General features: G+C 46.5%; 1 protein-coding gene across 2 annotated transcripts; it reads left to right on the top strand.

Moving 5' to 3' along the window:
- Positions 1–350: 350 nt before the first annotated feature.
- Positions 351–11,649, top strand: LOC148659613 (E3 ubiquitin-protein ligase TRIM39-like). Of its 2 annotated transcripts, XM_088633860.1 has the most exons (7): positions 351–1,012; positions 3,892–3,987; positions 4,133–4,366; positions 4,492–4,651; positions 4,973–5,032; positions 9,637–9,662; positions 10,728–11,649. In XM_088633860.1, the coding sequence occupies exons 1-7, from the start codon at positions 440–442 to the stop codon at positions 11,352–11,354; spliced, it is 1,776 nt and encodes a 591-aa protein (XP_088489986.1). In that variant the 5' UTR covers positions 351–439; the 3' UTR covers positions 11,355–11,649. The 2 variants fall into 2 exon arrangements, with proteins under 2 accessions (XP_088489986.1, XP_088489985.1); XM_088633859.1 differs by lacking the exon at positions 9,637–9,662 and having other exon boundaries at positions 352–1,012; positions 10,762–11,649.
- The last annotated feature ends 2,322 nt before the right edge of the window (positions 11,650–13,971 follow it).

Here is a 13,971-nt window from a genome sequence, read left to right as displayed (position 1 = left end):
GGCCTCCTCTTGTCTGTCACCATCATGCTCTGATCTTCTCATGCTGTGTGAGCGAGTTAGTATTTTATTGTTTTGATTATTGGGAACACAAACAACTGGATTGACTTCACCTGAGCAGCTACTGACATCGACGTTTATTAAAAAAACTTCTCTCTGTCAGGCTGAGTCCAAAATGACACAGTAAGTCACATCTCTTACAACACCATACCTTCCCCAAACAACAACCACCGAAGCTGTTTCATAACTGCAGCTCTAAACCACACCCCCTGACAACCCTAATCACACCCCTAACAACCACACCCCCTAATAATCACACCCCTGCCGCTCTGTGCAGATCCAGGAAGTGAAACTCAGAGATCAGTTTCGTTTTACTAGAAACAGCCTCACTGCAGCTCCTTCTCTACTGCTCCTCTCTGTGCAGCTTTTACTTGTCAGAAAAATGGCAGAAGGCACTTTTCCATTTTCTCAGGACCAGTTCAGCTGCTCAGTGTGTCTGGATTTGCTGAAGGATCCAGTGACTCTGCTCTGTGGACACAGTTACTGTATGGGCTGTATTAAGAACTGCTGGGATCAGGAAGATCAGACTGGGATCTACAGCTGCCCCCAGTGCAGACAGACCTTCACCCCAAGACCTGATCTTCACAGAAACACCATCCTGGCTGAAGTGGTGGAGAAACTGAAGGAGACTCCTGCTCACAGTCCTGCTGGCCCTGGAGATGTGCTGTGTGATGTCTGCACTGGGAGAAAGAGGGGAGCTGTGAAATCCTGTCTGGTGTGTCTGGCCTCTTACTGTCAGACTCATCTCCAGCCTCACTATGAATCTCCTGCTTTCAAGAGACACAAGATGGTTGAGGCCACAGGACAACTGCAGGAGAAGATCTGCTCCACTCATGACAAACTGCTGGAGGTCTATTGCCGTACTGACCAGAAGTGTGTTTGTTATCTTTGTGTAATGGATGAACACAGAGGCCATGATACTGTCTCAGCTGCATCAGGAAGGACTGAGAAACAGGTGAGGACTTTGTGTCTGTTCATAAAGTGTCTAGTACAAAATATAAAAAGGATATTTAGGATATTTGGGGGCTTTAAGTGATCTCTGGACTGTATTTACTGTATCTGTAATGCTCGATCTCCACTGCTGAGTCCTGCTCATGTACTCATCTGTGATCCACACTGCCTGTGTCTCTGAAGTGTCTCCTGTTCTTCTGTCTGTTGTTCATTATCTCTTCCTCCTCTCCTTCCCTGTTTCCCTCTTTACTGTCCTCATGAAGCACCAGTGAATCTGTACAACTGCACACAGCACACTCAACACTTCTAGAACAGACTGCACCCTCATTAATGCACAACACACTCAACACCTCTAGAACAGACTGCACCCTCATTAATGCACAGCACACTCAACACTTCTAGAACAGACTGCACCCTCATTAATGCACAACACACTCAACACCTCTAGAACAGACTGCACCCTCATTAATGCACAACACACTCAACACCTCTAGAACAGACTGCACCCTCATTAATGCACAGCACACTCAACACTTCTAGAACAGACTGCACCCTCATTAATGCACAACACACTCAACACCTCTAGAACAGATTGCACCCTCATTAATGCACAGCACACTCAACACCTCTAGAAAAGACTGCACCCTCATTAATGCACAACACACTCAACACCTCTAGAACAGACTGCACCCTCATTAATGCACAACACACTCAACACCTCTAGAACAGATTGCACCCTCATTAATGCACAGCATACTCATCACCTCTAGAACAGACTGCACCCTCATTAATGAAGTCCTGCTTTAATTTAAGCACAAAAGTATTATTATTTATAATAATAAACTCTATTTTTATCTGATAGATTTAAAATGGCTTCTCAAAGCACTTTACAGAACACAAAAGGTAGAAGGTAGAAGGGGGTTTTGGAAAACAGTATAAAAGCAAAGAAGCAGAAACAGACCCAGTTAAATTAAAACCCTTCTGAAACAGAAGATTGTGAGTCTGGATTTGAAAGAGCTCAGGGAAGGTGACTCTATGATATCCACAGGGATAGAATTCCAGAGCTGTGGGCTGCAGCAGGAGAAGCCCTGTCACCCAGAGTGCTGTCTTGGGGGACAGACAGGAGACCAGAATTAGAAGAGTGAAGGTTGTGAGGTGGGGAGTAGGATGATAGTAACTCTGACAGGTTCTGAGGTGTCGAGCCATGCAGAGACTTTTAGGGGATCATGAGTCAACATGAAACCTGATAGGAAGCCAGTGCAGGGACTTCAGGACAGGAGTAATGTGATCACTTGCACTAGACCTGGTCAGAACTTTGGCTGTCATATTCTGGACATACTGAAGTTTGTTCAGTGTGGGTTTAGATACCCCAGCGAGTGGAGTGTTACTGTAGTCAATATGAGTAAAGATGACCAGCTTTTCAGCAACAATTAGATATAACATAGGACGCAGCCTGGCATTATTTCTGGTATGGAAGAATGATGTTTTGACAATTTGTTGCACATGTCAAGCCTAGATCAGATATCACCCCCACGTTCTTCAATTTTGACTGTGACTCCAGTACAGTGTCATCCACAGATAAGGATACTGCATTGGTGTGCCAAGAAGCATGACTTCTGTCTTGTAGCAGTTTAAATGAAGGAAATTGTGAGTCATCCATGTGTTTATGTCAGAGAAGCAATTAGAGCAGAGAGATGTCAGTGTCAGATTAGTATGGACAGACTGTACTGCTGATTTGAGTATCATCAGAACTCATACATGCTGAAGGGTAGGGAGCCCAGTGTCAACCCCTGAGGAAGACCAGACTTAATGAGTCCAATTTCAGAGCTACAATCGGCGAGAGAGACAGAGTGAAAGTGATCAGTGAGGTAAGACTGGAACCATTGAAGAGCAGTGTCAGAAACTCCAAACACCGTCTCAAGACAAGAAAGTGAGAGGTCATGGCTGACAGTGTCGAAAGCAGCACTGAGCTCAGTAAGAATGAGGACAGAAAGAGAACGAGAATCAGAAGCCGTTAGAAGATCGTTAGTGACTTTGACCAGGGGACTTTCTGTGCTGTGAGGTTTTCTGAAACCATATTGGAGTTCAAAGAGGATTATTTAACTGAAATCTAACAGCACACTGTAAACTTTCTGCATGAACAGGTAATGAAAGGGTATGAAAGTTGGAGAGAGGGTGAAAGTTGTTCAGGCTGTCCAGAGCCATGATTCTCTTTCTCACACAGGGGTAACAGCAGCAGTTGTGAAGCCACTGGTACCACATCAGTGCTCAAGGATTCATTTCTTATATAAAGCCACAGGGTCTCCTCTGACCACTCAGAGAAACTAGTGGCAACAAGGCTCATCAGCACTGCTGTAGTCCTCTGTTTTGAGATGCCGAGAGCAGTCAGGACACTAGTGTATATTGAGATGAATAAAATCTGAAAACTCTAGATTATGAAGGAAAAAATAATTGGTTTATTCTTCTTCAGGTGTGAGAAGGCTCCACGGCCGAAACGTTGTGTTTTCTTTCTTCTTTTTTTCAGTATGGAATAAACCTATTGCTTGTTCCTTTGCAGCCTACGCATGCTGACGCAGCTCCCCACCTGAACTATCTCTAGATGATGTTTTATATATCATTTGAAACACAATTATCTTCTTTTTACATTTCACCTCACATACAGATGTGCAGACCCAGGTGTCAGGTGTCTGCTGCGCTGCACACGCTGCCGGTGTTGATTAGACATGAAACAGGAGCATGTCAGACAGGACCAGGAAACACATCTCGTGTGGATAAGACATCAGGGATACAGAGTGTGGATTTCCCAGGGTGACTCTAAGGGGTGTCTCTGTGATGTGATTCTCTTACAGAAGAAATGTCCTAAGTGTCTCTGTTTCTCCACAGAAGCAGCTGGGGGAGACACAGACACAAACCCAGCAGAGACTCCAGGAGAGAGAGAAGAAGCTGCAGGAGCTGAGACAGGCTGTGGAGTCACTCAGAGTGGGTATTCACCAGATGAGTGGACACACAGACACACATTTCCACAGCTGGACACTGGACAGTACCCTTTGGAAACAGAGCATACAGCATAATGTATTTTGAGTGTTTTCCTGTGCAATAATCCACTGTGTGTCTCCTCCCTCAGAGGTCTGCATGCACAGCAGTACAGGACACTGACAGGATCTTTACTGAGCTGATCCGCTCCATTGAGAGAACACGCTCTGAGGTCACAGAGCTGATCAGAGCTCAAAAGAGGGCTGCAGTGAGTCAGGCTGAAGGACTTCTAGAGCGACTGGAGAAGGAGATCGCTGAGCTGAAAAGGAGAGACTCTGAGCTGAACCAGCTCTCACACACAGAGGATCACATCCATTTCCTCCAGGTAACATCACTGCTCTGTGACTCTGCAGTACAGAAGGGTATCTCTCACACAGACTGCTCCTGGCTTCTCCCCAGGAATGTGTGTTGTATTTGATTGGAAACTCCTCTTTCTCTTCCCTGCTGCAGGATTTCCAGTCTGTCTGTGTCCCTCCTGGAGCTGGAGACTCACCCAGCATCCCTGTCAGTCCACACTTCTCTCCTGAGGCAGTGAGGAGAGCCGTCTCTGGACTGAAAGAGCGACTGGAGGATCTCTGCAAGAAGGAATCAATAAAGATTTCCATTAAAGGTTAGTAGAGAAACACACTGATGTCTTTCTGGACAGCTTATATATTTCCTGTTTTTCTCTTATATTGTCAATGGATTTTTTGTGCAGTGACTGTATTTATCAGAGCAGCTTATCAGTCAATGATTCAAATTCTAGGTGAAATATCTTAAAATCTCCAGTCTCACAAATCTTTATGACAGTAAGTGTGTTGTTATATTGTGCTGTATATAGTTTAACAGGAACGTTTTAATAGGGGCTACAGTCCCAGTCCAGTAGAACATGTTATTCCTGATACTCTGTTACTGCAGCCCTGATGAGACATTTCTCTGTGTGTCTCCCCAGTGACTGAAGTCTACAGTCTGCTGACTCCAGAGCCCTGGTCCATAGCACAGCTTTTCCACTGTGAGTCTGTTTTCACAACAGTTCCCCTCTGAAATATACCTGGAGCTCAAACACACAGCAGGAACAGTGATACAGAAACTGATACACACTCTGACACACACACTGATTCACACTCTGATACATGCTGATACACGTCTGAATTCAGAAAGTCAAGCTTGCAGACAGTCACTCTGTGTGGATCAGAGACACACTGTGTCAAACACACAGATGGACACAGAAGTTCCAGTGGGTGTAGTTTATTTAAGAAAATGCACTTTATTACATCAATGTGCAGTGCACAGTGCTTACAGAGAATACTATTCTGACAACAACTCTTCTACAGAATTTAAATCGTCTCAAAAAGAGTGATTGTCCATTATCAATCATTCTATTTTGCAAGTGGTCAGTGAGGCTGGTTCACACAATAAGAGCCCCTCCAAGCCTCCCGGGTGTAACCACTGGCTGCTGTCCTGGCTTTGAAACTGTGATTGTCCATTTCTCAAAAGGAGCACTAAAGAACAGATTTTTCTGGGTTTTCTTCAGCTCTCTGTCCTGTCCAGTGCTCTGATGAAACAGTTCAGCAGTTCAGGAGACATATAGAAACCAAAGCTCTCAGGCAGCGGACGTGGGGCGACCTGGTGCTAGGCGGGTCTCAGGACATCCGAACGTCAATGGTGAGCGAAGGGGAATGAGAGACCCGGAAATATATATTCCCAGAGAGAGAGACACTAGAATGATAGCAAAGCACAGGAAACTAGGGACAGGACAGAGTAGGAGCTCCCTCTGGCTGCAGAGGCCATGACAGTACCCCCTCCCCTTCATGGGCGGCTCCTGACGCCCATACAAATAAGCGAGCTGCACAGCACTGGGGGGAGGGAAAACCTCATTTAACTGAAAGGAAACCTCCGGGAGTCCATGGCTGAGAGCTACCCCCTCCTCCAGGGTAGAAACCTTTATTGGGTAGAGGAAGGGGGGGCTGGGGTAGTGCTCCGGAGACATAAAACTAAAAAAAGACAAGTAAACAAGCACAAACAACGACAGAAATAAACCTGGGAGACCAGGGTAACAAACCACAATAAACAGATAGGAACCAAGAGTTCTACAACACAGGGGACAGGGGGACCAGAGAGAAGGGGAAACCAGGAAGTGAAAAAAGCAAAACACCAGGCAGAAACAAACAAAAGGACAAAAACCCGGGTAAAATACCACAGACTGGGCAATAGGCACATTCAACATTCTATCACTGATATCGGAGTGGACAACCCGAGGAAAGCCAGGCACACGGCCCGCTCACAGGCACAGGAGTCGGAAAAAGAATCTAGCGATTAGAATAGGAGAGCTGAGGGAAAAAAAAAGCCCAGAGGAAAAAAAACTGCGGAAAAACAAAAAAGCGCCGCTCGCAGGGTCAGTAGGAGGCTCAGCATTCTGTCATGGATGTCGGAAGGGACAAATCGTGGAGAGGCAGGAGAGTGAAAAAGACCCTATGCGTAGTGGTGGAACAGGGGTTAGCCTGGGCTCAGCTGTTCAGGAGTCGTATAGAAACCAATGTCCTCAGGCAGCGGACGTGGGGCGACCTGGTGCTGGGCGGGTCTCAGGACATCCGAACAATGATGAGCGAAGGGGAATGAGAGACCTGGACATATATATCCCCAGAGACAGAGACTCTGGAAGGACAGCAAAGCACAAGGAACTGGGGACAGGACAGAGTAGGAGCGCCCTTTGGCTGCAGAGGGCATGACACCGGATCAGATGCTTCATTCACGACCAGGTCAGCTAAAGCCAGCAGGGTGTCTGCCTTCAGCACCCTCACTTTCCCCATGAGAGTCAGCGTGCGAGTCTTCCACAGGCCCAGTTACACGTTGACCTTGACGGTCCTCTCTGTCCAGTTTATGTTCTTGTTGTCCTGGCTCTGGAATGAAACCACCAGTATCATTAGGGTCTTCATGCAAAGCTTGAGACCTTCTGGCGGCATGTTCCTGTCCCTCCAGGGTCCAAAGAGCTTGCCCTTGCTCTTTCTGTTTATTAGCCTCAAGTCTGAGGCTCTGCAGTACTGCTCCCTAACCTGCAGCCCACTCTGCAACCCCCTGTCTGAAATCAGGAACAGCGTCATGTGTACTGGGAGATCTTGAGGACTTCCCCTGTGCCTCTGCCTACAGCTCTGTAATGAGAACATAGAGAAGAGGTGAAAGAGGACACTCTTGTCCTACTCCAGATTCCTGGGGGATTAAATCTCAAAGATGTCTGTTCATGTTGACCCTACTGCTTACTTCAGAGTACAGTATCTCTGTCCAGCAGCTGAAACTTTCTCAGAATCTGAAGTGCTCCAGCCCTCTGTACAGATAGCTGTGGTTTACTCTGTCGAAGGCTTTCTCCTGGTCCAGGCTCACCACCATCATGGGCACACTGGTCCTCGGCCCAGGTGATGGCATCTCTGGTGAGCTGGAAGTTCCAGCTGACTTATCACCCTCCCACCCCACATGTCTGGTCACTGTTGGTGATGTGGGGCAGGGCGGTCCTCAGTCTAATGGCCAGTAGCTTGGACACGATCTTGATGTCCATGCAGAGCATCTTTTGAACCCCTCCTGAAGTGCTGGGAGATGACACCTTCCCTCATCCTGTGTCCAAGCTTTTTGCTGATGGAAGAGCTCTTGTTCCACCTCCACCAGGTCTGCCACTGGGGTGTCCCAGAAGCAGGTGTGGAATTCCTTGGGAAGTCCGTCTTGCCACAGCCCTTTGCCATTCTCCATCTGTCAGAATGTGTCAGAGTCTGAGACCCTGGATTTGTGAATAACTGGAATATTCAGGAGCAGAGCCAGTCTCACAATAATGATGGTATGATGACAGTGCTCTTCCCCTGCAGCTTCACAGACACACAGCCTCTTGTGAGTGGCAGCAGTGTGACTCTGGTACAGGGGCTCCTCTGGGGCCTGTAGGCCTCTCTCTTGTCTGAGAAATGGCTGCTTCTCTTCACACATCAACCAGGCTGATGGGTTAGCAGGAAGAAACAGTCAGGACTTGATCTGTCTGAACAAACAGAGCGATAGGAAAACCCAACATCATTTGTTCTTGATATCCTGCCAAAATAAGAATGTCTTAGGTTATTGTTGGTCAGTCACTAAATCTTTAAGCACAAAAACCTCAAATGCTTTTAGACTAGAGTCTGCAGACATCAAATACACTTGAACTGGGAATTACACAGTAAAATGCAGGAGAGGTATAAGTTGAAGGGGGAAGAAACAGTATTTCTGTGTATTTTGCGCAGATGAATGTGAAGAGATAGGGGAATGACAGACAAAAAGAAAAATAATTCAGGACGACACACAACCCGTTACACAGTTTGTCCATTGCTGGCTTGCTGTTTACTGGGACCAACAGTAACAGGAAGCCAACAGCAGGTATAAGTCATCGTAAATGTATTCTGTTCAGTGTTGAAAGAGTGAGCAAACACTCTGTACAGGACATGTTTCTGCAGTTTCACATCAAGAAGAACAGATGTTTGGAAAGCTGTGTCAATTCTACTTGTCACAGAAATGGTAAAAATGACACACGTTTAAGATCAAGATCTCTTTATTTGCCATATACAATCTCTTGCATTAGGAATTCATCTTTTCACATACAGGACCCCAGCTTGCTCTCCATGAGACACAGACACACAGACAGAGAGAAGCTTGGGGTCACAGTACAGCCTGTTTTCCTCAGAGCAGCTAAGACATGTCAGAGTCAGGTGCTCATGGTAAGTTTAAGAGGGGTATTTACTGGGGCTGTAGGGCTCCTCTTACTGGCCAGGGGTTATAACTTTGGGGTCTTTCTCTTCAGCCCAGCTGGTGTTCTCACATGGTCCTGGTCATTAAGAGACCCAGTGGTGTGTTTCACTAAGAATGACACTGGAGTGTCAATATTATTTCACTAGTCCCACCAGAGTGAGTGTGTATTGGGGTGTTTGCCTGCGATATTGGGGACCTCGTTTCAAACAGGAGTGATCTAGAGGGTGTCTGTGTTTCCAGACTGATAGACTCTCCTTTGGAGTAAGTCAGTGTTTGACACTGTGTCCTGTTCTACACAGAATAAGTGTGAAATATCAGTGGAAGATGTTGTCATGATGGCTTCAGAGTTGCAGTGTCCAGAAGAGCGCGACCTCTCTCATCACTGAAATAAAGGCGCTTTGAGCCCAGAAATGAATTCAGATATTAATAATAATTGCTTACACTTATATAGCGCTTTACAGGTAATGGGGACTCCCCTCCACCACCAGTGTGTAGCCCCACCTGGATGATGCGACTGCAGCCATAGTGTGCCAGAACACTCCCCACACATCAGCTCTCAGTGGGGAGGAGAGCAGAGTGATGAAGCCAGTTCAGAGAGGGGGGTTATTAGGAGGCCATGATGGGTAAAAGCCAGGAGGAAATTTGGCCAGGACACCAGGGTTACACCCCTACTCTTTTCAAGAAACACCCTGGGATTTTTAATGACCACACAGGACCTTGGTTTTAAGTCTCATCCACAGGACAGCGCCTGTTTACAGTATCATGTCCCCATCGCTATACTGGGGAATTAGGACCCACATAGACTGCAGGGTGAGCACCCCCTGTTGGCCCCACTCACACCTCTTCCAGCAGCAGCCTTAGTTTTTTCCAGGAGGTCTCCCATCCAGGTACTGGCCAGGCTCACACCTGCTGAGCTGCAGTGGGCTGCCAGTTGTGAGTTGCAGAGTGATATGGCTGCTGGTGTTTTTATAAATTCATGTAGGTGACTGTGTCAGCCTTTCTAGGCTCCAGGAGTAAAAAAATAAGAGCTGATAAGAATATCTTTGATCTTCACTAGATTGACAGGCAGACAGGCAAAGGGGAGTATTTACTCAGTATTAAGTATTAAGAGTTTACCCTGAAGTATTAAGTATGAGGAGAGTATTAAGTCAGTATTCATTAGTCATGCGAATAAAGCTTCTTGAATCGATTAAAACCCCCATTCGCTCTGGGCATTATTAGCCCCGCCCCCGTCTGTCAGTGGTCAGAGCTCCCTGATTGACAGCTGGAGTCTCCTATCAGAGAGGCGGACAGTGAGTGTGAGCAGTCTGAAGTCAGTATGAGCGCCTCTGTTTCTCTCGTCTTTCTCTCCGGGTTTCTGGATGTGTTATTTCTGCTTTAAATTGAACACTTTGGATATTTCTTCGCATTTTCAAAGTAAGTGTGAAGGCTTTCATATATTTCAGCAAGGTTTTGCTTTTTCCATTATATTTCTTTTCTGTAAAAACTTGCATTATGCAGTCTTTGAATTCAGCACTTTTTTATTCTGCGTTGTCAGGAAAATGGTCTCAGAGAAGATGAACGAGCTGCTGAACTGGGATTTGAAATAAACCGGTTTAACAGACAGGCTGTCCAGTTTCTTACAGTATACAGGTCGTTGTGGTGGGTTGTGAAGTGTTTGAAAGCGAGTGGTCGGCCTGTAGTTTCTCCTGCAGTCCGGTCGGTCCTGTGTTTATTAATAATGTCGTTTAAAAAATAAAGTTTCATCGCTGTGAACACAAGTGTTTAATGTTTGTATTTAGAGGATATTGGGATCACTCCCATGTGTAACACTAGTGAAACAGTGAAGAAGATGTCGTTTCTCTGGAAGGGAAGAGCAGTCATTAGTAATTGACTGGTGTTTCTCTCTCGGTGTGTTTGGGGACAAAGACATTTCACAGTCTGATGGAGTTGAGTTGGACTGTGATCGGCAGGAGCCTGTTGTGATGTTTGTGTTTTATTCCCCAGCTGCTGTGACTCTGGACCCTGATACAGCTCACTGTCGGCTCAGCCTGTCTGAGGATGGGAAGAGAGTGAGATGGGGACAGATGAAGAGAGTGAGACTGGGACAGAGGAAGAGTCTCTCTGACAATCCTCACAGGTTTGATTACTGGGAATGTGTCGTGAGCAGGGAGGCCTTCACCTCAGGGAGACACTACTGGGAGGTGGAGGTGAATGACTGGTGGAGAATAGGAGTGACCAGAGAGTCTGCAGAGAGGAAAGGAAAGTTCAGCTTCTCTCCCCAGCGGGGTTACTGGTGTCTGGAGTCTAACTCTTACCAGTCTGCTGTTTTCTCTAATGTTTTCTCTGCTCTCACTGACCCTGTGACCCGTCTCCCCCTCAGTCTGCAGCCCAGGAAGCTGGGGGTGTGTGTGGATATTGAGGAGAGGAAGGTCTCCTTTTACACAGTGGAGTCCAGAGCTCATGTCTACACTTTCACTGACATGGTCTTCACTCAGGGGGAGAAGATCTATCCTGTCTTCTGGACTCTGGATCGTAATAAAGACCTTGAGCTGCTGCCTGCTGTCAGTGTGGAGATTAAACCCGTCACTGACTCATGAACACAGGCTGACTCTCTCCCAGCTCTCTGTCCACTGCTCACACTGGGAGATGGGTTTACTGACGGGCAGTGAGGTGAGGTCAGAAATATAGCAGTAATTTTAGAAATGATGATGTTGTGTCGTGTTTAATTTTTTTTTATTTACTATAACACATTTAAACGGGGGAAAATAACATGTACGAGAGAGGGCGAGATAACTCGCTACCAGCGTGCTGTACTCCTGACTTGTAAATATCTCTGGAAACCCTGCTGTGTTTTTTTCCCATTTTTAAGAAAATAAACTTTTAAAAATGAAATCCCGTGTGAGTCTCTCCTGCGCGCGCCGGTGACTGTGAAGCTGCCAGATCGGGGAGGGACCCGCTGACGTCACCACAGCCAGGAGGAATAGGGACTGTGACGCAGACAGGAAGTGGCTCAGGGTGGTTGTGGGAGTTGTAGTTTATCACCGGCGCTGTGTCTGTGAGCAGCTCCGGCCAGTCTAATACCCGGCTCCCTTTAATACAGGGATACATGACTATATTCGGTATTTTATGTTCGTTTGGGGTTTATTTTTACTGTGGTGGTTTGTGAGAGACGTTTTATTTGATCTCTGATCGTGATCCAGGGAAAAGTGGATGCTTCTTTCTAGTCTTTTCTTTATTTTATTTCCCAATAAAGTTTGGTAATGGGCCAGTGAAAGCTACGCTTTCCTTCATATGAAGCCCAAAAGTTTCTTGGTAGTGGCGAGTTTTTTTCTTCACGGACAGAACCTTGGGCTCCGTGTCAGTCTTGTGTTCTGTCCTGCCGTTTGGACATTTCATGTGGACGATTCTCTTTCCACAGAGGGACTGTGTCGTGAGAGGTAGTTTTAACACACTCCCTTGTGCGCTGGTTAGTGTGGTAATTGTGAGACGCTCCCTAGACCAAGCGGGTTAGAAGATGGCGACAGACCTGCTGTTCTAGTAAAAAGTGAAGTTAAACTCATTCCTGGTGTTGTGTTCAGCTGTGTTTAATATATATATATAAACTAACCTGAAACACGAGAGACTGCAGCGGGAGATTACTGCACTGCTTCGGCAGTTTGTGTATTCAACATCATTATCTGAGGGATTCTTTGTGAAACTTTGGCATGTACAGAAAAATAAATATATTTCATTTCGCTTATTTTAGTTCCTCTGTATTGGAACAAAACGCGCTACAATTCGTTACTTGTTCAACTTTTGTTTTAATCCCAGCCGTGTCCAGACTCTCAGAACAACCTGAGAAACGTCCAGTTCAGGACTCTCAGTACCGCCCTCTCCGACCGCATCTGAAATATTTCACTTTGTTCGCTTCGTGACGCAGCGCTGTACCGCGGGAAAACACTGTTGACAAAATGAGTATCGAACTTCGAGCTGTTCAGTTATTCTCTTAGAAATACATTTTATTATGCACATAAATTAAACCGCTTGACTAAAATGTCTCTATGACTAGAATGTGGTAAAAACAGTGTTGGTGGTGTTTCATTACCACCATTAACATCTGTGGTGATTAAGTGCCTGGAGAAGCTGGTGTTGTCACACATCAACTCCTCCATCACAGAGTCCCTGGACCCCTTGCAGTTCGCCTACCAGAACAACAGATCAGTGGATGATGCCGTCTCCCTGGCTCTGCATACAGCCTTGGAACACCTGGACACTAAGAACTCGTATGTGAGAATGCTGTTTGTGGACTACAGTTCAGCATTCAATTCCATCATACCCAGTCAACTGGTGACAAAGCTCAGGGGATTAGGTCTGTGCACCTCTGTCTGCAACTGGCTGCTGGACTTTCTTGTCGAGAGACCACAGGTGGTGCGGATAGGCAGTAAAACATCAACACCACTCACCCTGAGCACTGGAACCCCACAAGGCTGCTGTCTGAGTTCAAAGTTGTACTCCCTATTTACTCACGACTGCACAGCAAGACACAGCAACAACCGCATCATTAAGTTTGCTGATGACACCACTATAATAGGACTGATCAGTGATGATGACGAGTCCACTTACAGGGATGAAGTCATACAGCTGCTTAGGTGGTGTCATAGCAATAACCTGGACTTGAACGTAAAGAAAACGAAAGAGCTAATAGTGGACTTTCGGAGACACAGGCCACACACTCACAGCCCACTCAGTATTGATGGAACGGAAGTGGAAACAGTCACCAGCTTTAGGTTTTTGGGAATTCACATCTCTAAAGATCTAACCTGGACTGTGAACACTGACTCTATCATGAAGAAGGCTCAGCAGCGCCTCTATTTCTTGAGGTGCCTCAAGCGCTGGGGGATGCCAGTACATGTGTTGGTGAACTTCTACCGCTGCACCATCGAGAGCGTCCTCACCAACGGGATCACCGTGTGGTATGGCAACACCTCTTCGCGAGAAAGAAAGGCACTGCAGAGAATGGTCAATATGGCCCAGAAGATCATCGGCTGCGGTCTCACCGAGATTAAACAGCTCTATGAGGACCGCTGCCGTGGTAGAATTCTGGCCATCACAGAGGACAGTCACCACCGCGGGCATGAGCTCTTCACCCCACTGCCCTCAGGCAAGAGATATAAGAGCATACGGACACTTACCACTAGATTCTTCAATAGCTTCTATCCACAAGCAGTGAGACTG

The sequence above is a fragment of the Lepisosteus platostomus genome, chromosome 6 (genome assembly GCF_059453375.1).
Source record: "Lepisosteus platostomus isolate fLepPlt1 chromosome 6, fLepPlt1.hap1, whole genome shotgun sequence".
NCBI classification, from domain to species: domain Eukaryota; kingdom Metazoa; phylum Chordata; class Actinopteri; order Semionotiformes; family Lepisosteidae; genus Lepisosteus; species Lepisosteus platostomus.
This window is presented reverse-complemented; position numbering and strand designations above follow the sequence as displayed.

Excerpts from the sequence above, each read along its gene's own strand:
- LOC148659613 (XM_088633860.1), top strand. The coding sequence starts at position 440 with ATGGCAGAAGGCACTTTTCCATTTTCTCAGGACCAGTTCAGCTGCTCA. Across the intron at positions 4,652-4,972 it reads AATAAAGATTTCCATTAAAG|TGACTGAAGTCTACAGTCTG; the intron begins GTTAGTAGAGAA and ends GTGTCTCCCCAG. Across the intron at positions 9,663-10,727 it reads CCAGGAGGTCTCCCATCCAG|GAGCCTGTTGTGATGTTTGT; the intron begins GTACTGGCCAGG and ends TGTGATCGGCAG.